Source organism: Sarcophilus harrisii, chromosome 2 (assembly GCF_902635505.1).
Source record: "Sarcophilus harrisii chromosome 2, mSarHar1.11, whole genome shotgun sequence".
NCBI lineage: Eukaryota > Metazoa > Chordata > Mammalia > Dasyuromorphia > Dasyuridae > Sarcophilus > Sarcophilus harrisii.
In genome coordinates, this window is record NC_045427.1 from 374,594,697 (window position 1) to 374,620,987 (window position 26,291).

The 26,291-nt window shown below is 51.4% G+C and overlaps 1 protein-coding gene and 1 long non-coding RNA gene across 2 annotated transcripts; one reads left to right on the plus strand and one right to left on the minus strand.

Annotated features, from left to right (window-relative positions):
* Positions 1–2,174: 2,174 nt before the first annotated feature.
* Positions 2,175–23,693, minus strand: PCDH1 (protocadherin 1). The gene is made up of 5 exons (XM_031953455.1): positions 23,477–23,693; positions 14,728–15,581; positions 9,908–12,103; positions 4,685–4,904; positions 2,175–2,645 (listed from the first exon to the last, which is right to left on the minus strand). The coding sequence occupies exons 1-5, from the start codon at positions 23,514–23,516 to the stop codon at positions 2,257–2,259; spliced, it is 3,699 nt and encodes a 1,232-aa protein (XP_031809315.1). The 5' UTR covers positions 23,517–23,693; the 3' UTR covers positions 2,175–2,256.
* On the plus strand, positions 15,252–25,120 carry LOC116421649. The gene is made up of 3 exons (XR_004232123.1): positions 15,252–15,336; positions 22,063–22,261; positions 25,018–25,120. It is a non-coding gene; the product is annotated as an uncharacterized LOC116421649 (long non-coding RNA).
* The last annotated feature ends 1,171 nt before the right edge of the window (positions 25,121–26,291 follow it).

Here is a 26,291-nt window from a genome sequence, read left to right on the forward strand (position 1 = left end):
CTGCCCGGCTGTGCAAGGAGAGGGGAAGGAGGAGACCCCTCAATTTTTCCCTCCCTCATCCCTAGCCCACCCACTGGGCCCTAAGTCATAAGCCTGAAGGAATGACCTTGGCCAACCATTCAGCTTTATTTCTACCCACTTTCAACCCTCTACCCTACCCTCCTGTATGTTTGCAAGGGGCAACCCTTCCTGCAAGCCTTAGAGGACAAGGAGAGTCCTTTTTTCCCCAGCACCATTACTCAAAAGAGTGGCAGAGACTGGGGGAGAGGGCAGGGAGAGCAGAGAGCAGGGCAGATCCTTGGCCTTTGGGCTTTTACTAGGGTGAGCTTCTGTGGAAAAAGGAAAGGGTGAGGCGTGCAGTAGGACTTCAGTCCCAGCCCTAGGAGCACAGCCCCCAAAGGCATAGGACCACCCTGCAGCCCATACCTCTTCCACACTTTGCATCCCCTGAGCCCCATGCCCATGGCCAAGCTAGTCCAGGGCCCCCACCCTGAGATTTCATCGCACCCCCCAACCTAGGCCCCTGGGGAATAGGGGTATGGCAGGCTGGGCTAAAGTGGGGGGGGATGAAGAGGAAAGGAGGAGAAGGTTCTGTGGAGGGAAGAACAGCCAAGGGCCTCTCTGTATGTTGACAGTGGAAAAACAGGGGTTCTGGAGAGAGCTCCCCCCACCTACAATGGCAGAGGGGCTGCCATGGCTGGTCAAGTTGCTCTGCCCCTACCCTATTTTCCAAGGCTGTCCAAGGACCATGGCAAGACAGAGCCCAGGGAGCCCAGCCAGAGGAGAAAGGGGAGCCCCGGGGCTCAGGCAGCCCTTCCAGCCCCCAGAGATCAAAGGCAATGATGGTTTTACAGGCTGAAGGGTTAGAGTCATGGCAGGGGCTTTTTGTTTGTTTATTTGGGGGTGAGGGAGGAGGTTGGGATGGGGATAGAAATAGGATACAGAACCCTTCCCTCCAAGCTGGGGACAGTGGGCAGCCCAGGATCAGCCCTTCCCCCACCCCTGAGCAAACTTTCTTACTTCAAACTGTAGAACCAGATTAGAGGCACACCACCCCCACCTCTCACCTTCCAGCTGTCCCCACCCCACCCCCAAACCAGGGGACCCTTCAAATGACACCTATCTGGAAGCAGGAGGGGGGGGCAACCTCTGCTGCCTCCGCCCCCCCACCCCCCCTTCCAGGGCACAGCGCAACAGTTCCAAAAAAATAGAGATTTGTATTAAAAAAAATTAAATAAAAGCCCAGCTCTGCTGATAGGCCAGTGTCCCCCCCTCCCCCCTCCCCTTCCCCTCCCTTTCCAGCTCCGCCCTCATCCCCATGGCCCCAAGAGTATTTACAACATGGAACAATAGGGCCAGGGTGAGGAGGGGCACTTCGGCTGGGGAGGGGGGGGGCAACAGGCAGGCCCCCCACCCCCAGAGGGTCCCTAGACCAAAGACAACAACAACAAGAAAAGTTGCAAATCAGGCAGAAATGGGAACATCATTCCAAGGTCCAAGGTCCATATGTACAGATGCTGAATGACCAGCAGGGAAGGAAGTGGGGGTGGGGCTGGGAGGAGGGAGTGGGGCAGGCAGGTAGCCTCAGGGCTGCATGAGTGAGGGGAGCCCTCCCACCTTTTCCATTGCCCAACCCCCCAACCCCACCTTTGGTAGTAACTAAAGCCCTTTGAGGCCCCCCCACTTCCCAGACCCTAGCCCCCTAAAGTACCCCCTTGTGGACATCTCCAGAGAGGGGTACCCCCTGATATCAGAGCTTTGAGGGTGATGCCCTGACCTTCCTCCACCCCTCCAGCCACTATGGAGATAATGGGTTAGTTTAGGGTGTTGAGGCCCTTGACCTCCCTTCCCTCCCCCCAAGAAGGATGGGGTAGTCCCCTGGAAGTTTTGGGGGGAGGGAATTTAGTCATTGGAAGGGGGCCCACCCGGGACTCCAGCTCTGCAGTGGCTTCTGCTCCCCAAGGTGGGCAGGCATGGGGAGCCGGACCCAGGAGCGGTGCTGAAGGATCCAAGGCCTGGTCCCCTTGTGGGGCAGTGTGTCTCCCCGAGGAGGGGACTGGCCCTGTGCGGGGATGAGTGGAGCCTGCTCCCGGGGAGCAGGGAGGGAAGAGAGATGATATATAGGAAGTGAGGGACCCCGGGCCGGCTCACCCAAGGGTCCGGTTGATGGGGACAGGGATACCTGGGTCCTCCCTTGGCAGGTGTGGGGTGGGCCAGCCGGCTGGGGCTGGAGGTGGGTTGGGGCTCACTTGGGGCTCACAGGTAGATTTCGCGCTTGGCCGTCTGGGCAGAGGGTGTGGCCGCCGGCGGGAAGTCCGAGGTCTGGGTGAGAGGGATCTCCTCCAAGGTAGAGTCCTTGCAGGAATCATGGCTACTGTTGGAGAAGGCACTGTACGAGGGCAGCAGGCGGACGGGGGCCATTTTGGTGTTGCGTTCTTCCGGGGGGCTAGGGCTGCCGGCGCCTGCGGGCTCCTGCCCGCCTCGGTCCTGGTAAGGCACGAAGGTGGAGAGTTTGAGGGCGCTGCTCTTGGACCGTCGGCTTGGGGAGGACTGGCCAGGCATCCAGCATGTGTCCGAGTGGCCAAACTCGCTGCACTCCCGTGTGCATGTGCCCGTCATGGCTACGTCGGGCAAGGGCCGAAGGTCTGGGGGAGAGAACAGAATTATGTTAGGAGGAGGGACCCCCCACCCTCAGTTCTCAGATATGTGCGTATATATACACACGTGTGCACACAGAGCCAGGCTCTCCGGATCCCACCTTTGGTGAGGGGAGTCGGGCCAGGAGGTGCTTCCTTCGGCTCCAGCAGACACGTGGTGGTACAGACACACAGACGCCCTCCCTTCCGTCACCACCCCTGCCCTGGCTCCCCGTCCCGAACTCCCCAGGGGCAGGACTTGGCCGCCTGACATCACCAGTAGCCAGCGTGGTTGCTGGGCAGCAGGTCTCCACGGAAATGGCTGGCACTGAGTGAGAAGTTTCTGCAGCAGCTGCCCCCTACCTGCCCTCACCTGGGGATGGCAGCGGGCGACGAACCCCACCCCAGCTGCCTTCTAGGTCGGCCTCAGGGACAAACTGGAAAGTGGCCGGTGCCCAAGAAAGAGCTCCTCTGGCACAACCTTACTCTGGCTTGGCCCTGTGCCCAGAGAGGTGCCTGCTGTATGGTGCTCATTATTCACCTCTCGGAGTGCTGGGGCCCTGAAGCACAGGGGCAGGAGAAGGGGGAAGCCTGGGAAGGGAAGGTCAAGGACCCCGACGGGACAGAGAGGGACGGCCTGCAAAACCAGACTGTTAGGGGAGAGCAGAGCTTGGCCCCATGGGGCAGCCCCCACACGCCTGGTGGCTTTGCCTGCTGGGCCAGGCGGCTCTGCTCGGGCATAAAAAGGACGAGATGACTGAGAACCAGTGTGTGTGTGAGGGGGGAGACTGGGAATAAGGAAGGAAGGAAGAGTAAGAGTCAGGAATGGGGACAGGGAAGAGTGCGAGGTGGGCAGGTGGCAAGTACTCAGAGCTTTGATCCAAGGGGCTAGTCGGTGGGGAGCCTGGGAGAGAGAAAACTTTGTTGGGCGCAAGAACTGAAGCGCAAATGGGAAAGACCCAGGAGACTGGTGGTCAAGAAGCCAAGGCCGGCCCCAAACTGGGAAATCTCTTAAGTCCCTCATAATACACAGCCATCCCGCATTCACACTAACATACAAGGCCCACACCTCTGTACCTTCTCCCTGATTTTCTCTCCCTTTTGCCCTTTAGCCCCTTGGGTGCTTTCAGCCCCTTCTCGACTTTATTCCTCCTCTAACCCAAGACATTGCAAGCTTTGTCCCAGAGCTTCTTCCTTCTGCTTCATTTATGCTACATTGTTCCTGAGATGGGAACTCCCAAGGGAACTGGCCTAGGTGCTCAATACTTGGGGGCTTTGCTGGCGTCTAAGGAGCCTGGAGCAAACGGTGAGGGAGCATGACCACAATGGGATTCCGAACAGATTGTGGGCAAGACTGACTGACCCCTCTTGGGGCCCCCTCACAATTCTTGGGATACCTTCTCCTTTGGATGTTCTCACAGCTCTGATTCTTCATGCCATCTTCACAATTCCCTTCATTTCTTCCGTTCTCTTTAATATTCTCCAGGTCCCTTTATTGTTAGTGAGACCCTTTCATAGTTCTTGGGATATCCTTTCTATCTTCATAGCACCCACATTATTACTAGGACCCCCTTGGTCATTTTCAAGATCTCTTCCCCTTCTTCATATTCCTACATCACTCTCAAGTTCCCTCCAGTATTCAAAGCACACACACAAAACACTTCATTTCTTTGGATTTAATTTTTTTCATCTGTAAAATGGGAGAGTTATTTTTCTCATATTCCTCATCAGTTTTAGGATTTCCTCAGCCTTAATATTAGGGAACTTTTTTCTTTTTTTTTTTTCAAATCATTTATTTTAAATTCTAAATTCTCTCCCTCCTTCCTCCTCACTCATCCTCTGAGAAGGCAAGCAATATATATCAATTATAAGTGTGAAATCATGCAAAACATATTTTATTAAGGAACTTCACTATTCTCAAAGTAGTCACCACACCACAGAAAGCTCTCATTACTAGTCCTGAAGCAAAATGGGGAAGAAAAGTCCTCTCCTCTACCTCTCTCAGTCCTCTTTCAGGCACCACATACACACTTCTGAGGCATCCTCACCGTTCTCAGGATGCTCCATCTCTCCTATGCTGCCATCAGGGGTGGTTCGTTCATAGTGGTCCTCGGGCAGTGCCAGGGGCCCAAGCCGGGGGCCAGAGGATGACTTGCTGGAGGGTGTCTCTGACTCCTCCAGCCCACTGTCATAGTAACTATGCTGGGATGGATCCTGCAGCTCCTGGGCCTGGCTAGTCGCCGAAAAGGTGACACGGCGGTGAGGTAACTGTGGAAAGAGGGAGGGTTACAGTTGCTCTTGCCCACAACTTGTCCAGAGCCCCACAGTGGCCATGCTCCCTCACCCTTTGCCCCAGCAAAGCCCCCTTCCCCAAAGTCCAGGCCCCAGCAAAGCCACCAATTCCAGCAAAGTCCACACTACCTTCCCCTTCTCAGGTTGCTCTTCCCATTCTGCATTCTGACCCTCTCACCCCATGTCATGCTTTAGAAGCTCACCCAAGGGTTATAATCCTCTCACCCTCCCATCCCATTTACCAACCCTTTAACCTAGACCTCAGAAAGGAAAGGAAGTAGGGAAGAGAAGGTGATAGATAGGAAGGAAGAAAAAGCCGACATTCTACATGAGAGAAAGCAATAGGACAATAGGACGAAGGCATCCTGGTTAATAGTGCAGAGGTTGGCTTTCTAGACCAATGGCAAGACAACATTTCCTATGGAAGTGGGGGAAGGGGTCAAGCTAGAAGGTATCACCTTCCCAACTGGAACCCTGCCCATCACTAAGAAAACAGCTCCAAAAATTCAGGTATGAGAACTTCATTTATCCCTATAGCAATGGGGAGGGGGTTGGAATTCCAGCAGGAAGGCACTGGGAAGAGAAAATAGTGTGACCCAGATACTGAGCTGGGGGAAATGAAGGCCTGAGAGAAAGCAGAGATTAGGGATGAGGTTGGGAGCAAAGGTTGGGTATTGTGGGGAGTTGTTCAGAGTGGAAAAAACCCTGTGGGGTTAATGATTAACCAAGAAGCCTGAGAGCTTGCTATCTGGCATTTGGCACCACCAATGAGCCATCCAAGCACTCCCTTGGGACTGCCACTAACTCTGTAACAACCAGGAATGAGGAGCTAAAGAAGTATTAGGGGAAAATCAAGAGAGAGAGGGAAAGATACAAAGATGGGGGGCTTGAGGAACCAAGATGTTAAAAGAAGGATTCAGGCTCATTTCCCTCTTTTATAGCTTTGGGTCATTCCCACACTACCATCACCCCATAGTTCCCCAACAGAACTACATCCTGAGTCAGGGGAAGTAAGACAGACAAGACAAGAGCAAGGGGAGGTAGCTTAGGAATAGATTTGAATATTCTCGACTCAGTGTTCTCTCCCCAATTCTATCCTTCTCAAAATCCCAGTTCTTATCCAAGGGAACTTAAATATAATTATCAATGAAGCCTAAAAACAGATTGATGAATTTAAAGTGATTTACTGGATAGGAAATATGAAACAGACAAGAAGTTCAACCCAAGATCACTCTACTATTGGGAATGCAATACCCACCCAAAGTTCCCTAGGTATATGGGTCTTGATATCAAGGGAAGGAATGAGTCATGAATTCTGGGCCTTTCAGGCTGTAGATCTGGATGATGAGAGTGAACTGGAATCAGAATGGTGGCAGGGGTTAAGGATCTAAATGTGGGTGTTTTCCAAAATTCATGAATAGACCCTCTGCTCGTTTTGTTATCTGCATTATCCCTCCTTGAGAATTTCATTCATTCTTATAGTTTCAACTATCATTTCTATTTAGATGACTCCCAAATTAGCATCAATACTCCTGAGCTTCAATCTCATATCTCCAGCCAGCTATCAAATATCATCATGATGTTGTTAATAAGGCATTGGATATCAGGTCAAAGGACCTGGCTTCGAATCTAGTCCTCTACTATTTACAGTGTGTGTCATCTGGTATAAATTACTTCTTCTGGACCCAAGTTCTTTCATCTGCAAAATGAGAAGGCTCTGTTAAGGTCCCTTCAAACTTTAAATTCTACATTGTCATAATGTAAACAAACCACCATAATTTCATACTTGATTATAACAAAAACATCATTTCTGCTTCTCATGCCAGTTTTCCTTTCTTCAGTCCCTGCTCATCAATTACCAATATTCTCCATCACATAGGTTCAGAACCTTAGTCTGATTTATTTCTCTTCCCTCACTCTTTGTCTCCAGTCAAGGAGTCCTGTTCATTTTTCCTTGTAGGTTCCCTTGATTCCATTCCATCCTTCCTCAAAACCATTACCCCAAGTCCAAGTCTTTACCACCTTGGTCCTAGATCATTACAATTGACTCTTCCTGTTTCTAACTCATTTAACATAAGGCAAGAAGATTAATCTTCCTAAAGCATAGTTCTGATGTCACTTCCCTTTTTAAAAAACCATTCATGCCTCTTCATGTCCTGCAGCCAGCTCCAATTCTAATCATTGTATTCCATCATTCAAGGTCCTCTGGCATGGCCCCAGCCTACCTCTGAAGCTCGTCTCCCACCATTCCTCTGTGCCAGCTCTCTCCTGCAGCTAACTGACATATTTAGCCTCCTCCTCACATAGCATACACATCCCCAACTCCCCACCCCATCCCTTCTATTCATCCCTTTCTCCTTGCTGAGAATGGCCTTCCCAGGCCCTCCCACATATTGAAATCCTATCCTTTAAAGGACCAGCTCAAGCCTCAACTCCTCAGGGAAGTCTTTCATGATCTCCTCAGCCCTTAGTAATTCCTTTCAATTCCAGTAGCAGTCATTAGCTGCACTACTCATGTGGCACTTACCCAGACATGCCTTCTGAGACTTGTCTCCCCAACTAGATTGCAAATTGCATAAGCTCATCTCATATATCTCCTGCTCCCCTATCCCTAAAATAATATAGGTAAGGGTCTTTTTTTTTTTGCATACAGTAGGTATATAATTAATGTGTTTTGATGACAATGATGGGTACTAGGCATTGAGATGAGTTTGGATATTCAAAGAGTAATTAGTAAAGATGAATTTAGATTTTAGGATAGGGAATGGAGGAACAAGATAATACAGTGAATTAGATCTGAAAAATCTCAAGAAAAGGAAAAAGGGAAATAGAGAAGAGGATGGGAGGAAAGGGAAAAAATGGAGTTGGGAAAGGGAGAAGAGAGGAAAGAACAAGAGGGAGAGAAGGAAAGGAAAAAGAAAATAGAGAGCCAGAGGAAAGGGCTGGCAAGGGAAGCTGTGGAATTCCTGCCAGGTTTTACACTAAGTTAAATGGAATTAAGACCCCTTCTGCCTCACCCATCCCCAAACCTGGAGAATGGGGCTGAACAATTTCAGGATATAGAAGAATCAGGTTAGTTTATGGACAGAATTCAGAGGCTGGAGCTGCTGGTCTCTGGCTCCTGGGAGTTACTCTAGCCTCCTTGTCACCATGGAGATGCGGCCTTCTCTCACCTTGTAGTCTCCCTTAGGACCTGGGGTCCCTCACCCAGGCCTTGGGTAAAGCATCCCCCCTCCTCCCCCTCGCTCTCTGCACACATCTTGAGCAAGTGAAGGCATACCCAAGGGGGCAAGAAGTGAGAGATGGAGAGAGAGTGAGCGTGAGCAGTGCTGGGAGGCTAGAGAAAAGAGCTGGAAGGAATAAGGAAAAAGGCTGCAGGGAGGAGGTAGAGTTGGGTGAGAACCCCTTAACCCCACCCAGAGGCAGAGCCTTCCCCACCACACTCTGGTGTACAAGGCTGGAGCCTCTGGGAGCAATTCCTAAGTCATCTTTTTGTGACCGTCCCCATCCCGTCTCCTCCAATATTTCCCTCATACCCAGCCTTCTTGCAGCCTCAGTGGTGGTGGGAAACAAAAGGTCAAATGAATGCTTTCTGGGGTGGGTAATGAGGGAAAGGAAGGAGCAAGATCCTCAGGGAACGTAAGGAAAAGCAGCCAAGCTAGCAGGGCATTTCTCCAAGGATCTTCTGCCCACCTTGGAGTCCAGGAGGCTCCCAAGCTTTAAACCAACCAACCTCACCTGGGGCAGCTGGCCTGGGTACTTCATCTGGGACTTGGATCTTCTCAGATTGAGGTGGGACGCGGGTGGGGGGAGGATCAGACCAGGAAGTGTAAGGGATCAAACCATCCAAGACCTTGATTAGGGCTCTAGTAGGGGGGAGGGGGGAAGGCCTGGAAGTTGGAATCTCAGGGGGATGGTCGCCCTTTTTAGGTGAGGGAGGTTAGAGAGAGCCCTATTCCACAAAAGGACCGGATGAACTCAGACAAGTTAGAGGACAGGGAGTTCTGCTGGGAGGTGGGGTGAGATGGCTATCACCGAGGGGAGGGCTTCGTCTCCAAATTTATAGGATTTGGGGCCCGGGAGAATCAATCAAGGTACAATCAAGTAGGGTAGGGCCTAGGTGAGGAAGACAAAAAGGTTAAGGAGGCATGTGGTATGGGGATGGGGGGGAGTGGGAAACGATGGGTGACGGGATATGGGATGGGAAGGAAGAAAGGGAACAAGGGGCTGCTTCCAGTCTCTCTCACTCCTTCTCTCATTTCCAGATGAAAATAAGAAACAAAAACTCCAAAAATAGAAAACTTTATTTTCAGTGACGGATATAAGATTGCTGGGGCCCAGCCCCTGAGAAGTCCCTGGGCTGGTTGGACATGGCCCTGGGAAGAGGAATAGGTTAACATACAGCACACATAAAAGGCACAAAGGGATAAGTGTGTGTGTGTGTGTGTGTGTGTGTGTGTGTGAGAAAATCCACCTAACAAAGATCCCCCTCTGAACCTGAGTCGGGCCTTATCACTCACCATCCCGTGACCCTGACCATCAGAGATCCTAAATTTGGGGAAACCTCTGTGCTCCCCGACCTCTCCACACCCCCACAGGCGGGCACAGGTCAGGCCTGGCAGAGCCTCTTCCCTGGCACAGGGCTGAGGGCAGACCCTTGGGCTGAGAGCAAACTGTTTTCTGCTCCCCCTCTCCCCCTCAGGAAACCACTGGCCTTGCTTGGTTATGATGGCTTGTGCCCTATGAAGCCCCCACCCCCGTGTCAAGCAGGGAAGCCTTGAGGCCGCCCCCTGAGTCCCCCCTCCCCGGCTGCCCTCCCCGGGCCGGGACCAGGGCCCGGCCATCCGGGACATGCACGTGGGCATGCTGGGGTGACTGTCAGCGAGGAGTCCGCTCTACTCCCACACCTCGGTCCAGATGGCCCCTCGGTAGGGGTGGGGAGGGGGCCGCGGGGTGCTGAGCCTCAGCGAGTGGCCTACCTGCTTGCTGGGGTATTTGGGGGGATTGGTGCGGTAGCTGTAGTCCGAGTACTGCTCCGAGCCCGTGGACGTGGTGTCCCCAGTGCCCACAAAGGTGTTGGCGGGGGGCAGGTCCTGCACCACCTGGTGCTTCTTGGAGGCCGAGGGGGACTGCGGCTGCAGCTGGATGGAAGGCAGCGGCGAGTTGGAGCGGTAGTGCCGCCCCAGGTCCGGGCTGCCCGGGGGGTAGTTGAGGGGCAGGTGGATGCGGGGGCTGTCGCCGGGGGCATCGCTCATCAGGTTGAACTTGAGGGATTTCTGCAGGCCGGTGTCATCCTCATCCTCCACAGGCTTGGCGGGCTTGGGGGACTTGCTCTTCCTGCCCTTGCCCTTGGGGCCCTTGGGGCCCTTGCTGCCGGGCTTGGGCGCATACAGGTCCTTGGTCTCCTTCTTGCCGGCCTGGTAGCCGCTCTTGGCCTCCCGCTGGCGACAATAGCGCACCAGCACGGCCAGCGCGATGAGCAGAGCCACGGCCACCACACCCGCCACCACCCCAAAGAGGATGTTGCCACGCTGCTTGGAGCGCTCGTACTCGGGGTCGCCGGCGATGTCGATGTCCAGGGGCGTGTCCAGGCTGTGGCCCACCAGGTTCTCCAGAAAGGTGCGGTTGGCCAGGGTCTCATTGACGTAGAGATGCACCAGTGCCGTGCCGTGGCGCGAGGGCTTGCCGCGGTCACTGACCCTCACCACCAGCCGGTGCAGCCCGTGGTGCCGCCGCTCGATCTCCTTCTCCAGCGTGATGGCGCCGGACTGCGGCCCGATCTGGAAGAGCCCATAGGGGTTGCCGCCGGCGATGACGTAGGCCAGCTCGGCGTTGACGCCCGAGTCGATGTCCTCAGCCGTGACCTGGCTCACCGTCTCCCCGGGCCGGGTCTGGGGCGTCAGCAGCCTGTGGGAGGTGTTGGAAGGCGCGGTGACGAAGGGCGCGTTGTCGTTCTCGTCCAGCACGTTGATGGTGACTCCGACGTAGGCCGAGCGCGGCGGCACACCCCCGTCCACAGCCTTGAGCTGGAAGGTGTAGGTGCTCTGCTGCTCCCTGTCGAAGCTCAGGCTGGAGAGGATGGTGCCGGTACCGTTCTGGATGACAAAGTCGCCGTTGTCCTGCTCCACCGTGAGCTGCACGCGCGCGTTCTCCCCCTTGTCGGCGTCGATGACGGTCACCATACCTACAGGGCTCAGGGCCGGCATGTTCTCCATCACCGAGAAGTTGTAGCCGCTCAGCATGAACTTGGGGTCATTGTCGTTGCAGTCCAGCACGTTGACGAGCACCGTGGCCGTGCCCTGCAGGCTGGGGTTGCCCTGGTCGGCCGCCACCACCTTCAGCTCGTAGCTGTCCCTCTGCTCACGGTCCAGCGACGCCTTCACCCAGATCTCGCCGGTCTCCGGGGAGATGCTGAAGAGCCCCTTGGTGGCCGGCTCAGGCTCCAGGGAGTAGACCAGTTGGGCATTGGGGCCGGAGTCAGCGTCGCTGGCGCTGACCTCGGTGACAAGGGCGCCGGGCTCGTTGTTCTCGGGGAAGGCGACCTCTGTGAGGCTCTGGGTGAAGACGGGCGCGTTGTCGTTCACGTCCATCACCTGCACCTTGAGGGAGTTGGTGCTGGAGAGCGGCGGGTTGCCCGAGTCCACAGCCACGATCTGGATGGTATAGTCCTTGACCTTCTCGTAGTCGAGCGGCGTGGTGGTCTGGAGGAAGTACTTCTTCTTGCTGTCGCTGCCGGTCTCGCTGGCCTGGCGCAGCTGGAAGGGCACGTCTCCCGCCACCACACACATGACCACAGCGTTCTCGCCCTCGTCCCGGTCGGACACCTGCACCAGGGCCACGGCCGTCTCCTCTGCCACGTCCTCCGAGATGTTGGCCATGCCGTCCTGGTGCGTCACCAGCCCGATGCCACGGATCTCGATGGAGGGCGCGTTGTCATTCATGTCCTTCACCGTCACCACCACCTGCGCGCGGGCACTCTTGGGGTTAATCCCCCGGTCCTTGGCCAGCACAAAGAAGCGAAGGACGCTCACGTCCTCACGGTCTATGGGGCCCTGGACCGTGATCAGCCCCGTGGCCCGGTCCAGCCGCAGCAGCCGGCGCACCACCTCGGGAGCCTGGTGGAACGTGTAGTCTATTTCCGCATTCACACCCTGGTCAGAGTCGTTGGCCTTCACCTGTGAGCAAAAAAACGTCCATGAAGACTCTGGGACCTGGCAGCGTGCCTCACCTCCCTTAGTGATCCCCCCTCCCCAGTGATAGAGGCCGGGAATTGGGGGAGGAGGGGAGGCATACGGGGGTTTAAGGAGCAATGGCTTGAGCAGAAAGCTGAAACCTGGGGCAGACACCCTAGTCTCAGCTCTGTCCAGAACTAGGCAACCACTCAACCTTTGGGAGCCTCAGTTTCCCCACATGTAAACCTGCCAAATTTACAGGGCTCTTAAGAGGATTAAATATGAAGTTATATGTGAAAGTATTTTAAAAACCAAAAAATAGAATACAAAGGTAAGGAGGTCTTATCATTGAGGGATACCCTGGACAGAGAAAAAGGCCTGAAAAGCAAAAAACGGTCAGCGGTGGGGAGGGCGGGAGGGGGGTGTGTGTGCTTGTCAGGCCCTGAGCGCGGGGTCTCCTGAAGCAATCAGGTGGGGATGTGGGTCAGAGGGGAGCAGCCAGCGCCGGAGGCCCAGCCAATACTACTCTGTCAAACCGGAGGAACCGGTTGCGGCAGCTGCTGGGGAGCAGAGCAACGTGAGGAAGCTGGGCCTGGCCTGCGCTGCCACTGGGGGCTCCCTCTGTCGGGAGGGAGGAGGGGCTGGCAGAGGGCCACCAAGCCGGCTGGCAGCTCCTGCCTGACAGGCTAGGCTCCCAACACCAAACAATGGGTTGTCTATCCCTGCATGGTGGGCACGCCCTCCCACGCCAGCACCAACGCGAACTGAGCCCCACTCAACCCAAACATGGGTGCCATCAGGGCACTAGGCGGGCGCGACGGCCACAGGGCTCAGCACCACCCAGTCAGAGGCGGAGGCAGAGGAAGCTCGGAGGCGCCGGGAAGATGGAAGGACCATGGCGGATTCAGGCCTGGATAGCATTCTCGAGGCCCAAACTGGCTTTCCCACGAGCCCTAAATGCTTCCTTCTTGGGTACCTTTCCCAGATGCAGGTGTCTGGGGGCTTGGCCAGGAACCCCTTCTGTTTCCCCCGCCCCTGAAGAACACCAACCTGGAAGGCTCTCACTCTTCTCTCTAATTCATCCTTTCTTTCCCGATTCCTCTCCTGACTGTACATCCCGAAACTAACTCTGTTTTTCCCTATCTGTCTCTGGCATCTGTCTCTTGAGTTTTTTATCTGGCTTTCTCAATCTTTGCCTTCACCCTGTCTCCATCTGTCGATCTCTCCTCATTTCTGTCTATAATTCTCCCATGGCTGTTTCTCTGTATTTATCTATCCTTGTCTCTTCCTTTCAGCTTCCTATCTTGACCTCTTCCTCATCTGCTTGTCTTTCATACCTGTATCCTTCTCCTCCCCTATTTTTCCCCTCTATCCTTGTCTGTCATTTCCCTCATATCTATGTTTAAAGATGAGGCGAGGGTTTGAGATGGGGTGGGTGATGGCACATGAACTTCAGGCTTGGCAGAGTCATAGATCTGGAGACTATTCCGAGACCAGCTCCGACCCCTTCCCTAGTTGCTGACCACATTGGACATTTCCCTTGTCCATTCTTTTTCCAGATTCCAGACTTTTTGTTGCCTAAGTCTCACTCCCTCAATTCCAAAAATACTAAAAAGTTCTCATTCTTCTTCCCATTTCTTTCCTCTCCCTCTTCCTATTATCTGGCTGAATGTCTTTGTCTCACTCTGCTCTTCACAGTCTTTATCTCTGGCAATCTGAGTTTCTATCTGGTTTTCCCACAGTCACTGCCTTACCCTGTCTCCATCTGTTTATCTTTCCTGGTTTCTGTGTGTCTTTATAATTCTCCCACCCCTATTTCTCTCTGTTGTACCTCTCCTTCTTGGTCTCCTCTATTTTTGTCTTTTTCTCATCTCGGTGTCTCCACCATAGCTGCCTCTCTTCCTGTTTTTTTCCCATTTCCGTCTCCCAATCCTTCTGTCTCTTCCCTCCTTCTCAAGCCCCACCTCAGTCTCTCTTCAGTTTCTCTCTATATTCCTGTCTTTTTCAGTGTTATTTTTTCCCCATTTCTGACTCCCATCCCTTTCTCTCTTTAATCCCTATTCCTCTTTCTAAGTCTCTCTGTAAGGTCGTAGACCACCCTATGATGCTGATGCTAGGATTCTAGTGGGGTCATCTCCTTCCACTTTGGATCTTAAGAGAAGGCATATACATCTTAGGGCAGATAACGGTGAAAAATGACCACAGGGCTGAATTCTTCCCCTGCACCCTAACTTCAAAGGTACAGCTCATGGGGAATTAGAGAAGAGCAAAGGCTGGCATGAGGCCAGAGTCCAAGATGACAGCAGGAGATACACCTACCTGTCTGGGAAGATGGCTCCTCTGGTCCTAGACAATGGCCCCAAAAACCCAATGGCCCCTGGGGCTGTTCCCATGATTTTGCTAATGGGGAGCCTTTAGTCAGTGTACCAGCATATCCCTCCCTCCTTCAGCTGTCCGGCCTTCTGCCTCATGGGCCCCAACCTGGGGAAAGCTAGTTGGGGAATCCATCCAAAAGGAGAGAATGGACTGGGAGGCTGGGAAGCAAAGGTGGCCCTTGGCACCGAATAGCCTCGTGGGAAGGACACCTCAGAATGTGTGTGAGAATCTCACCTGACTTGGAGTCTCACCTGGATGACAGAGTGGCCCACAGGACTGTTCTCCGACAGTTCTGCCTCATAGGAAGGCTGCTCAAACTTGGGTGCGTTGTCATTGGTATCCAGCACGGTGACCCGCAGCAGGGCGCTGCTGGCCCTCGGCGGGCTGCCGCCATCTTGGACCTTGATCGTCAGGTCGTAGGAGTCCCAGCGTTCCCGGTCCAGGTGGCCCATGACAATGAGCTGCGGCTGCTTCTCCTCTTGGTCCTCAGCCACTTGGAGCCCAAAGAGCTCTTGGGCCTCAGGTCCGGCCTGTAGCTCGTAGGAGGCCACACCATTGGGGCCAGCATCGCGGTCCGAAGCCAAAGGGATGGGGAAGAGGGTGCCCACATTGGTGTTTTCTGGAATCATCAGTGTGATGACCGGGGAGGCAAAGTTGGGCGTGTTGTCATTGATGTCTTGCACTTCAATCTGGCCCTCCAGGAGTCGGGGGCTGCCATTCTGAACCAAATCCGTGATGGACACCTCAAACTCCAGGATGCAGGGCTCCCCCGGCAGCTGGTTCTGGCACTCACGCAGCCCTTCCCGGTCAATGGAGGTCTCTGTGGTGAAGATGTCCCCCGTCTTGCCATCCACTCGAAGGTACGGGGCGCCCACTTCCAACTTATACAGGTGTCCCACATCCGGGAAGCCGTAGTCGGCAGCCAGGCTGCCAATGAGGGTGTTAGGTGGCTGCTCCTCCTGCACCTTGTACACCACCCTGGTGGCGGCTCCTGGGGAGGGGGCAAGCAGCAGGGCCAGCAGCACGGGAGGTAGCAACAGCCTCCACCAGGAGCCCAGGCTAGACCTTGGGGGCCCCATCCTGGCAGGCAGCGGGGTCGGAAGGGCTAGGACAGAGCAAAGATACAAAGGCAGAACGTCAGCTACAAGCAATCCCTTTCTTTGGAGAACCAGGCCCCCCATCCCGAGCCTGGCTCAGTCTTAGGCAAGAAGCCCCAGCTTAAAATCCAGACTTCAGCTTGCAGGTGGCTTGGGAACAGAAGAAGGAGGCAGCTGGAAATCCAGGTAAGAGGCCCTAGAACAGAGCTGCAAAGCAGCTCCCACGGGAGAAACGCCCTGAGCCAACTGACAAGAGCTCCCCAGTTCAGCTTCCTTTCTTCCCTCTCTGATTTTGCACCTCCCTCTCACTGGCACCTCCATTTAGTTACTCATTGTAATTACCCTGATACTAAGATAGAGAAAGAAGACAATGCCTGGAGCCTCTGTCCAAAAGGTCCCCCATTCTAGTGTGTCTGGTACCGCCAAATATACCTCTAGACCCCCACACACACTACTTCTGATGCTAGGACCCCAAGGGACATGTATCTTCATGTCATTTTGTTGGGCAGCCCTTAAAGGTTAAAGACTTGGGAGGAGGGGTCTTATCTCCCCACTATGTAGAACTTCTTTAATATTTTTTTTATTAAAGCTTTTTTATTTTCAAAACATATGCATGGATAATTTTCAACATTCACCCTTGCAAAACCTTGTGTTCCAAATTTTTTCCCTCCCTTCCCCCCATCCTCTTCCCTAGAGGGCAAGTGTATGTTAAACATGTAAAATTCTTCTATTATGTAGAGATTTTTAACTCAGGGTCTGTAAATTTGGTTTTTTTAAATTAATATTTTGATGATCATATTTCAACAAAACTGGTTTTCCTTTGTAATCCTATGTTTTTTATTTTTTATCTTTAAATGTATCATTCTAAGAAAGATCCATAAATTTCACAGATTACTAAAGGGCTCTGTGACACACAAACGTCTTTACTATACCATCATCCACACTGGCTTGTGGCCCAGGAAATGAAAATGAATTTACCAAAGGTGCAGGTGACTTCTAGGCTAAAGGGGAACAGCAACCTAGTGACGGGAAGTGGAGACTGTACATACCAAGCTTGTGACTGATTAAGACAGGGCTCATATGGTCTGGAAAGGGCAGAGGCCAAAATTGGGGTCAGGGCTAAGAGCGAGGATGAAACAATGGGGAGCTTGCCCTAGCCTGTCCTTGGTTCCCTAGCAAGAGTCCTGACCAATGACTCAAGCAGGTTGGACTAGGAGAGGAGCTGCCAGCCCTTCCCGAACAGTCACAAACACACAAAACACACACCCCTCCTTGCCTCACTGCCCTCATCACCACCCCAGGTACACCCAGTCATTCCCAGCTCTCTTCTGGAAGACAACAGTCCCTCTCTATCAATACCCGCCCCCTCCTTTCTCTCTTCAACAGACTCGGACTTTTACACTCCTTAGCTTCTGTTCCATACAATGTGATTACTCTCCTTTTATATCCACCCTACTCTGTTTTAAAAAAGAAAGAAAGAGGAGGAAGAAAGGAAGAGGGAAAGGGAAAGAGGGAAGGAAGGAAAAGAGAAAGAAAGGAGAGTTGGAGGTCCAAGACCTCTGCTCAATCCCAATTCAAGGTATCAGCCTACTATCCAAAGCCTTTTACCAAAACCACACTTCTCTCAATTTCCTGTTCTGCTACCTCTTGAATGTGCAAATAGGGTTTATGACAATAACCAGTGTGTTTGCAGTCTGCTCCCCTATTCCCTACCCCGACTTTGGTTTAAAAAAAAAAAAAAGAGGAGCTAGATTTCATCTACTTCAAACTCCTAGACCTGGCAATTAGGATCCACTCCCAACTTAGAGAAAAAATGTGGACCTCAAACCACTTCATTCAACTCTTTGGGCCTCAGTTTCTTCCTATAAAAAATGAACGGACACGGCTACATAATTTCTAAAATCTCTTCTACTTATAAATTTTATGGTCCCATGATTTCCAATTTTATCCATTTTTATTCTCCTAGGATGGGTTTTAGCTGTTTTGTGTGTATCATGGACTACTTTGGCAGTCTGGAAAGGTCTATGAACTCTTCAGAATAATGTTTTTTAAATGCATAAAATAAAAAATACATAGGAATACTAAGGAAACTGATTATATTGGAAGCTATAAACGTATTTTTAAATAATTTCACAGGCCTCATGTTAAGAACTCCTATCCTAGAATAATCCTCATTTAAGTTATACATATATTAACCATGTCCCTTATATTCATATCTTCCAGTTTTTGCCCAATACCTTATACAGGTGAACTATCTCCTTGCTCCTCCTCACATGGAAAAATTAAGCAGTTTTTTAATACTCACTTTAAGAAATCCCTCCTCCAAAAAAACTCCCCCATTACTTCAGCCCACACTAATCTCCTCGTCCTCTGAACTCATAACTCTTATTTGTACCACCTATTAAGCAATGAATCAACTAACAACTCTCCCATTATTATTTGGGTTATTATTACTTAGCCTTTAAAGCTTAGGTGTTATCTCCCTACCTAGACAGTAAATTCCAGGGACTGTAACCTCTACTTCTCTAGTATTCCATATAAATAAAACCTTGTTCTTAACTAATTCGAGAACAAAGAGACATACCTTCATTACCAGCACCCACAACCACATTCACTTACCCTAGGACTGTCACCCAAGACTCCCAACTCTTAGGATTAAGCAAAGGAAATCAGGAAACACCAACTTTAAGGCTATCTGTCCCTATTTTTTGTTACTTTGATTAGCGGGCCCTGCTCAACACTTACTGCACAACTAGGGTATAGAATAAGGCATGGATTTGAATGAGAATCTATCTCAATCATTTAGTGTTTTGAATTGAGGAAACAGTCTAAGAAATACAGGCCAGGTCCCCTAGATAAGAAATGGGAGAAATAGTTCCAAGAATTTCATACTAACCAGAAATACCAACCTCCACGCCATCTTACCCTTACCTTTCTCATCCCAAACAATTTCCTGGTTTAGAAGCAGAAATCCCCTTAGCCTTGTGGGCCTGCTTCGATCAGTTAGATTCCCACACCAAGGCAGGAGAAAAGTCTACAACCTTAGAATCCTTGGGGGAGAAGAAATGAATGGTCTAGTATTCCATGAGAGAATTAGAGCAAGCTGGATCTGTATGGGGAATGGGTGCAAAACGAGGGCAAAACAAAGAGGGATTCTAGAAAAGGAGATCAAGACCAGCAAAGGCCACAAGAGGAAAAGGTTAGATTGAAAAATAAAAGGGTGTAAACATGAAGAGAGAGCCTGGTGAACAAAGAAAGACTACTTCTTGAAAAGGAGTGAGGGCATGGGTTGGAATAATCAGAATTTAATGGAGAGCTTAGAAGCTGTGAGCCTCTGATCCATATACCTCTGCTTCCCTGATATCTGGAAGGAGATAATCCCAGAAAAGAGAACGATGCTGATTTACTCTGAGAGGGTTGGGAGGGAGGAGGAAAAAGAGTTATGAAAACCCTAACTCAACTCAGGCTGGACTGGAGTGGAATCATTCTAATACAGATAGACCCACAGGCATAGAGACTGGTTTCATTAGCATAGGTGGAGCTATAAAACAAGTGGCTAGCTACTTCCCTGCCCCCTCCCCCAACCTTGGACTTTGTCCTAGGAAGATATTGGAAGTTATCTTTCCAATCAGAAGCTTTTTAAGCAGTTAGGAAATTTTCTTCTCTCTCCTCCCTCATTCTCCACCCAGATTCAAAGCAGGAGCTCTGCCCCTCCCATCCATCCGGGAGACTTCTCATCAACCTAGGACACAGACGTCTGGACATACTAAGATAGTGAGGAAATAGAAAGAGTTGGGACCAGATTCTTAATCATTCTGGAACCTTGAAGCACAAAATGGGGAAGAGTGCTAATAGGTGTTCCAGGAGAAAAAAGAAAAAAATCTGCTCCCTTCTGGGACTGGGGGGAAAAGGAGAGGGAATTCAGGAACAGAGGCTGTCTTCAGGTTTCCAGTTCACCTTACACCCATCAAGTCAGAGGGATGATGATAGTTTAAAAAAAAAAAAAATCTATTTAGGGGAGAGAGAGAGAGAGAAAAAAAAAAAGAGGATTCTTTTCCTTGAAGAAGCTTATAATATATTTGAGGATGGCAAAAATATATCCAAAGCGATTTAAGACAAATTACAGAACAACGTATCAACAAGTACAAAATGATAAAATACAAATTGAAAGCATAAAGGCAAAGAGACCCCAAAAAAGAAGTAATCATAAAGTGTGGGTGACCCAAGTCACTAGGTACTTATGTGAAGGTTTCTAGGAGGAAGAAAGTTGTGAATCTCCCCCTGTCCCTTAGCTTTAACTCTTGTTTCAAAAGGACAACTGCTGATTCCTTGCCACAGGAACTAGATCTGCCCTCATGTTCCAAGGGTCCCAGGAGACAGAAGCCATTCTCCACAAACCAGACTCATACTGGCCCCTTTAATGCTGCCCCTCCCCCAGGGTGATCTTTTATTTTTCACTATCCTTTATTTCAGACTCGATTATAACCTCAATCTAACTTGCATTTTCTTATAAATTCACTCTTCCCTGCCCTGGACACAAACTCAAATCCCAATCTTAGTCCCAGGGACTCAGGAACTTCAGACATCCCCTGTGGTTCCCAATGTACAATAGTCTGGACTTCTGTCATAGGGTCCACAAAACAACCACAACCAATTACTAATCTCCTCCTAGCACTCTAGGCTCTATTCCTTCCTTAATGCTATAATACCAGCCTCCCTTTTTTCTGGAAGGTCTATTCCAGGACCCCCTGAAACTGTCCCTTTTCACAACATGACTCTTGGTATTGGTCAGGTATCTTAGTATTTGAAATTTTCCTTTATGCTGAATGGAAAAACTGGGCCTTTTCCATAACATACATCTGGCATTCCCTCAGAGTCAATGAGAGAGGAATCTGTACAACTGTTATATGTCCCACCCATCAAAGATGTTTCTGCCTTCCTCTTGTGCAACAAAGCAGTTTCAAACTCAAGGGAGAAGGGTTCTAAAAAAGGGGTATTTGTGGGGGGCGGGGGAGTGGGAGGAGAAAGGAAAGGAATGGAAAAACCGGGGACAAGGGTAGAGCTTCTGATGCTGCAGGGGCTCTCTCTCTGGAACCTAAGTGATTGAGGAGATGTCTCCTCTGAGAGCCTTAAGAGAAGACTGTAAACAATAAGAGGGGATTATGGCTTAGGGGCAGCCAAGCCACTGGAATTTTCTGACTAGTTTATGGTGAGGATTCAAATGCAATCCTTCAATGTGAACACTATCTTCCTCGGATCCCCAAGAGCTCCCTGAAATTGTCCCCCTCACACTAGGAGTGCAGTTTTTAATTCAGTATTTCATTTAAGCAACCTTAGAGGAAGATCAAAAACTAAGAAGGAATGAATGTAAGGATGATGTGGTTGGATGGGGAGGGAAGGGTCAGGAATCACAAAAGTATTAGCTCAAGAGACATGGGGGGATGGGGGAAATCATTCATTGGCAATTTCTCCCAGGGAATAAAGAGTAGGGGGAGGAAAGGAGAAGACACTAGCCGGAAGTGGGGGAGGGGATGAATTTGTTCCTGGGCCTCAATTCCCCTCCCACTCTAGGCCTAGCCCAGCCCCATTTTAAGGCTGTTAGAAATCCCCAACCTTCACCTTCTCACTGGGGGGAGGGTAAAACCTTCCACAATATGCAAAGGGGAAAGTCTTCCCTTTCTCTTATTCTAATGGGGAATAGGGTGAAAATGGAGGTCAAGCAAAGGAGAGTCTGGGAAAACAGGAAAGAATTGAGCCAGAAGGGGAATGTGTGTTCCATGTATTATACGGTATGACTTTGCATGTCTATCGGTTGAGCTCAAATGTGTACCCATGAAAGCCATGGTCATATATAAATGCATTCATTACTGATTCTCTGAGCTCTGGAGTTTTTTCTTCTCTTGGGCGAAGTGACTTTTACATGTTACCACTGACTTTTTAAACCCCAGTTCATAATTTTAGGTGTTCCCTAGTGATACAGGTGTGCTTGGGCTAACATAGTGACAAGCGTTGTGAGGGAGCCAACATTTGACCTATTCCCTGGCAAGGATGGGGTAACACAAACACTTGGGGCCACTTTGCAGGACAAGCTGCCAGGCACCTAAGACCTTCCACCTCCACCCCCTGAGAAAGCTATTCTTAAGGCTTTAGGCCCAATCACAGCAACCTGAGCTTGAGGTGGGTCTCTAGGACTTAGCTGAGCGATTGGCAGAAAGGGCAAATGTTCCCTTGAAAGCTATATCTCCTTAAACTAGTATTATCAATCTGCTCCTCCATGACTCTACTTACTTTCCAAGTAACTTTCAAACCAAATACCTCTTCTATGTCATTCTCCCTCATGTGTGGTTTTCTCCCATTAAATGAATGTAAGCCCCTCCAGGACATTTTTGTATTTGAAACCCAGCTTGGGGCATAGTCCTTATGATATAGTAGTCAATAAATGCTTTCTGATTTATTCATTTATTCTCTCTCTCTCTGAACTATAATCAGAATTACTGACTGCTGAGCCCAGACTGATTCAAGATACTGACTACTAAAAGGAGAGGAAAGAACTGAGAGTATGGAGAAGAGGTGCAGGGAAGAAACAACAATCTGAATCTTGAGCAGAGCTGAGAAGTAGCAGCAGCTAGGACTCTGGCAAGCCTGACATTTATAACAATGTCGTGATTCAAACAGAAGCGACTACAGGGTAAATCTGGGAAACAGGGTCCCCTGAGGAGCTGGTCAAAGTAGCCCTCCCCCATCTAAATTTAGTCACCTGGGGAAAAAAGGAGGCTGTGTGTGAAAGACAGAGACAGTGTCTTGGGGTGTGTGCTGATAGGTAGGTGTAAGTGAACACTACGTTAGTGTGTGCCTGTAGGGTGTGTGTGTGAGAGAAGCAGTGGATGTTAGGGTGTATGTGAGATGAGTGCTGGGGTGTGTGCTCACCCTGATGTGTCTTCGTGTGTTTCTCAAGATGTTTTTATGCTGGTGCTTCTGCATCAGGCTGTGTGATATGTGTGGGGATCTATCTCCTTATCTCAAAATCTGGGGGGACCAAGAAGCGCTCCAGGGAACACGAGGCACAACAAGTGTTATTGAGGGGGGAGGGTTAGAGAGGTGATGTGTGCGGAGGGGGAGCTTCACTCGGTAGATCTCTCCTCAGAGAGCCACCTCCCTCCCACCGCCCAAACGCCGGCAGTGCGCGTACCCCGCAAAAAAAATCATGCGTTTACCGCATCCCAACCCCCGAGCTTCTCTTTTCCATCCCCGGCCCCCAGGCTCTCACCACCCTTCCCCTTGACGCAGCTCCTAGGCTCTGCATCCATTCCCCTGCCCACTCCCAGAGCCGGGACTCCAGGCGGGAACTGGTCCAGGCAGCCGGGCCAGAGGGAAGGATGCAAGTGGATTCGCCCCCACCCGCCCCCACTAACACACTCACAAATATACATACATATACATACACACCACCACCACCATCACCTTACATACACATACATAACACACACTCCAAGATTGTGAAAGACTAAGGGAACAGAGGAGGGCCAATAGCAAGGGTACTCCTAGGGAGCCCCTTCCCCCGCCCCCTACTGCCCCCCGCTCCGGGCACCTCCCTTCCTGCGGGCCTTAACCGGGTGGGAGCGCCCCCGCCACCAAATCTCGCCCCTAGTCCCTGGGGGAGGGGGTCACCCGCCTCAGGGGACCCAAGCGTCTTGGTTGGACGGGGACACCAACAGAAGCAGGGACACGATTCCCCCCGATCAGACTCAATCTTTACCCCCACCCATCCTCTCCCAGTTCCATCCTTCACCCACTCCCCTCCCCCACCGGGCAAAGCCGGCCATAGTCGCTCCGGCCGCTCGGGTCCGATCTCCGCTCGGTTCCCGCAGCCTTCGCCGCCAGGCTTTAGTATGTCGCTCCTTACCCGCCTTGAGGCAGCGCCGGCTCCCGGCTCCGCTGTCCATGAGCCGGCTCCAGGCGGGGCTCGGGTTCCGGCTCCGGGTGAGGCGGACTGGGCTCGGGCTCCAGGCGCACCAGCCCCGGGTTGCTCCGTGTCCGCGCCGAGCTTCGGCTCCTGGAGTGTGTGAGGCGGCAACGGCGGTAGCCGAACGAACCGAGCGGAGCTCTCAGCCCGGCCCGCCCCCTCCCTCCCTCCCTCCCTTTCTCCCTCCCTCCTTCCTTCTCGCGTTCCCTCCCTCCCTCCCGGCCTGCCCGCCTCACTCCTCCCCCCACCCCACTCCCCCGCCCCCCCGCACGGGGGGGGGGTGTGGAGCTCCAGGATCACTCTTAGCCCAGAAGGGACCCCCAAACACCCCTCAAATCTCTGCATTAGCACCCCAAAACGCCCCAGTCAATTTCCATCTCCACTCTGAGATTCTTGATTCCCCGAGAATTAGATTCTTGGACTCCGGATAAACTGGATCCCAGATCTATCGCCCCCTGAATTCTAAGCATTGCCACCAATTTCTTCCCCCAACCCCACTCCCGCCCCGTGACCCTTACCGGGGTCCAGCACCTGTCACTCCACGGGATGTAGAAATGAAAATGGAGGAGGAAGTGTGCTACCACTGTATAGCTCCATTTCCCTCGGGACCCTTCTTGGTTTTCTAACAATAATTTCTACCCCCCAGACCCCAGAGCTCCCTCCTATGGGTACCACCAGGTTTTTGATGACATAGGAATGTCCTCGACAAACCTCTCCCCACCCTCAAGCTCCACTCCCCCGAAGACGCAGTGGTCAGACTTAGTGGCCGCACTGGGCTGTGGGGGTGGGGCACTAACTGAGGGGTAAATCGAGGAGGGAATTGGGCAGCCCTGGAGGAGCCTCCAAAGGTTGTAAGTGGAAGATTAGGCTTCAGGGGGGCAGGCTGAGATAATACCACTCGGGTTTGTTTCCACCCCCTTACCCTCACTCCGACTTCCCCAGTGGCATTCCAGTGTCCCCCAGTACCCGCCCCTAGGGGCAGCAGAGCTGGGGCCAGGCACAGTTGCCCGCGAGCTTCCAGGGCAGACACACAGAGATTCGGGCAATCTCCCCTAGCATGGCACACACATCGCGGTGTCACACGCGCAGCGCCTCACGCACACAGAGCCACACGCCTGGTGTCACACATACACCGTGTCACACGCAGTGTCTCACATACACGCAGGGGTTCTCACGCTCCTACTCTCCCGACTTTGGCTCTCTGGCTCCATCTAAAGGCTTCTGAGCCACACAAACACAAGACACACACCTCTAGAGGTATCTAGAGAGATGGGGATAGACATTGGAATAGGGAGAGAGCAGGGATTCGTTGAAGGGGTAGAAGAAGGTCCCCCTATCACTCTAGTCTTTCCCTTACTCTGCATTACTTTACATCCCATAGGGCGAGGGAGGGGAGTTAGCGCAAAGGAGCCTGGGAAAATCTTGTTGCACAGTCCAACCATCGAATGATATCTGATACAAAGATGGGGTCTCTATTTCAGGGGTCTGCTCCAGCCCAGGTTAGAGTGATGAGGAAAGAAAGATCCCAAGACAAGCATAAAAAAGAGGGCCAGGAGAGTCAGTAAGAGAATTGGTCACTCTGCTTAATCACATCTTCAAAAATGTGATATTACCATTGTCCTTGTCTCCGTCCTTTCATTCCTGACTATTTAGCTTGCTCTCCTTGTCCCTTCATTTCTGTTCCAAATCCCCTATCCCTCTCCCCCTGCCCCTTTGTCTGTCCCTAAATGACTACTCTTATCCCTTTATTTCAGGTCCTTTGACTCCAGATTGGGGGCCTATCACATTAGCCTTATGCATTCGACTCTTTCTCTGTGTCCTTTATTCCACTACTTCACTGTCGTTTCTGGTTGTCCACTTCTGTTCCTTTAACCCTTTATTTGTTCCTTCCCCATTTCTCTGTCCTTTAATCTTTTTATCTAGTCTCTCTGTTCCTCCAATTCCCATTCTTCTGTCTCTTCATCCCTATCTTCCACTACCTCACTAGCACTGTTATTATGTCCTATATTGCTCTCTTTTTCATTCTGTCTTTTCTCTACCTTGAAGCTGGGTTTTCACCACAGTTGAATTGTCGTTGGGATGAGTGATGAGCATTTGAGAGGATGGAAGTTGCCCAAAGACATCCTTTCCTGGTAGCCATTCTAGATCACGTTTTCTCTCTCAACCCCTAAATTACCTCCTTGTTCTCTTAAGAAGCCAGAGTTGATTCTTGAGGGAAAATAGTTAATTTACCTCTTTGCTTTAAGTAGCATGGAGGGTCAAGACCAATCATCTTGCCATCATCTTGGCTACATCCAGATTTCACTTTCTTGCCTCTCTCCCCTTCTAGTAAGATTTAGACTAGAGAAAGCAATATTAGGGAAGAAGATAATGAAGTTGGGAAATAATCTTTAACAAGCAGAGCTGCCCTCCAAATCCCCCAACCTCCCAACCCCCGCCCCCCCAGCCACACGCAGCAAACCCGGCTCCCGTCTGCTGTGAGCCATTCAAAGGCTCCTCTGTTCTCTTCTGCTCACTCAGGACTCCACAGGAGAAGCAGCCGCAGAGCTGGGCAGGAAATGCTAATCACACAGATGTTCTCCTCCAGTCCCTGCTCCTCCACAATTAAACCCAAATCTTCCACTGAGTGGAAGAAGCAGAACCGGGCCAGACTAGTCCTAATTCCTACCCACTCCACCTCCCTGTCCCTAACCCCTAGCTTCAAAGGATCTTTTCCTGAAAACTCAGGAAAGAGAAAGCAAAATCCAGAAGCAAA

Coding starts and splice junctions, on each gene's coding strand:
- PCDH1 (XM_031953455.1), bottom strand. CDS start 23,516: ATGGACAGCGGAGCCGGGAGCCGGCGCTGCCTCAAGGCGG. Junction 12,104..14,727: donor TGGGCCACTCTGTCATCCAG/GTGAGACTCCAA, acceptor TTTTGCTCACAG/GTGAAGGCCAACGACTCTGA. Junction 2,646..4,684: donor GATGGAGCATCCTGAGAACG/GTGAGGATGCCT, acceptor TCTCTCCCCCAG/ACCTTCGGCCCTTGCCCGAC.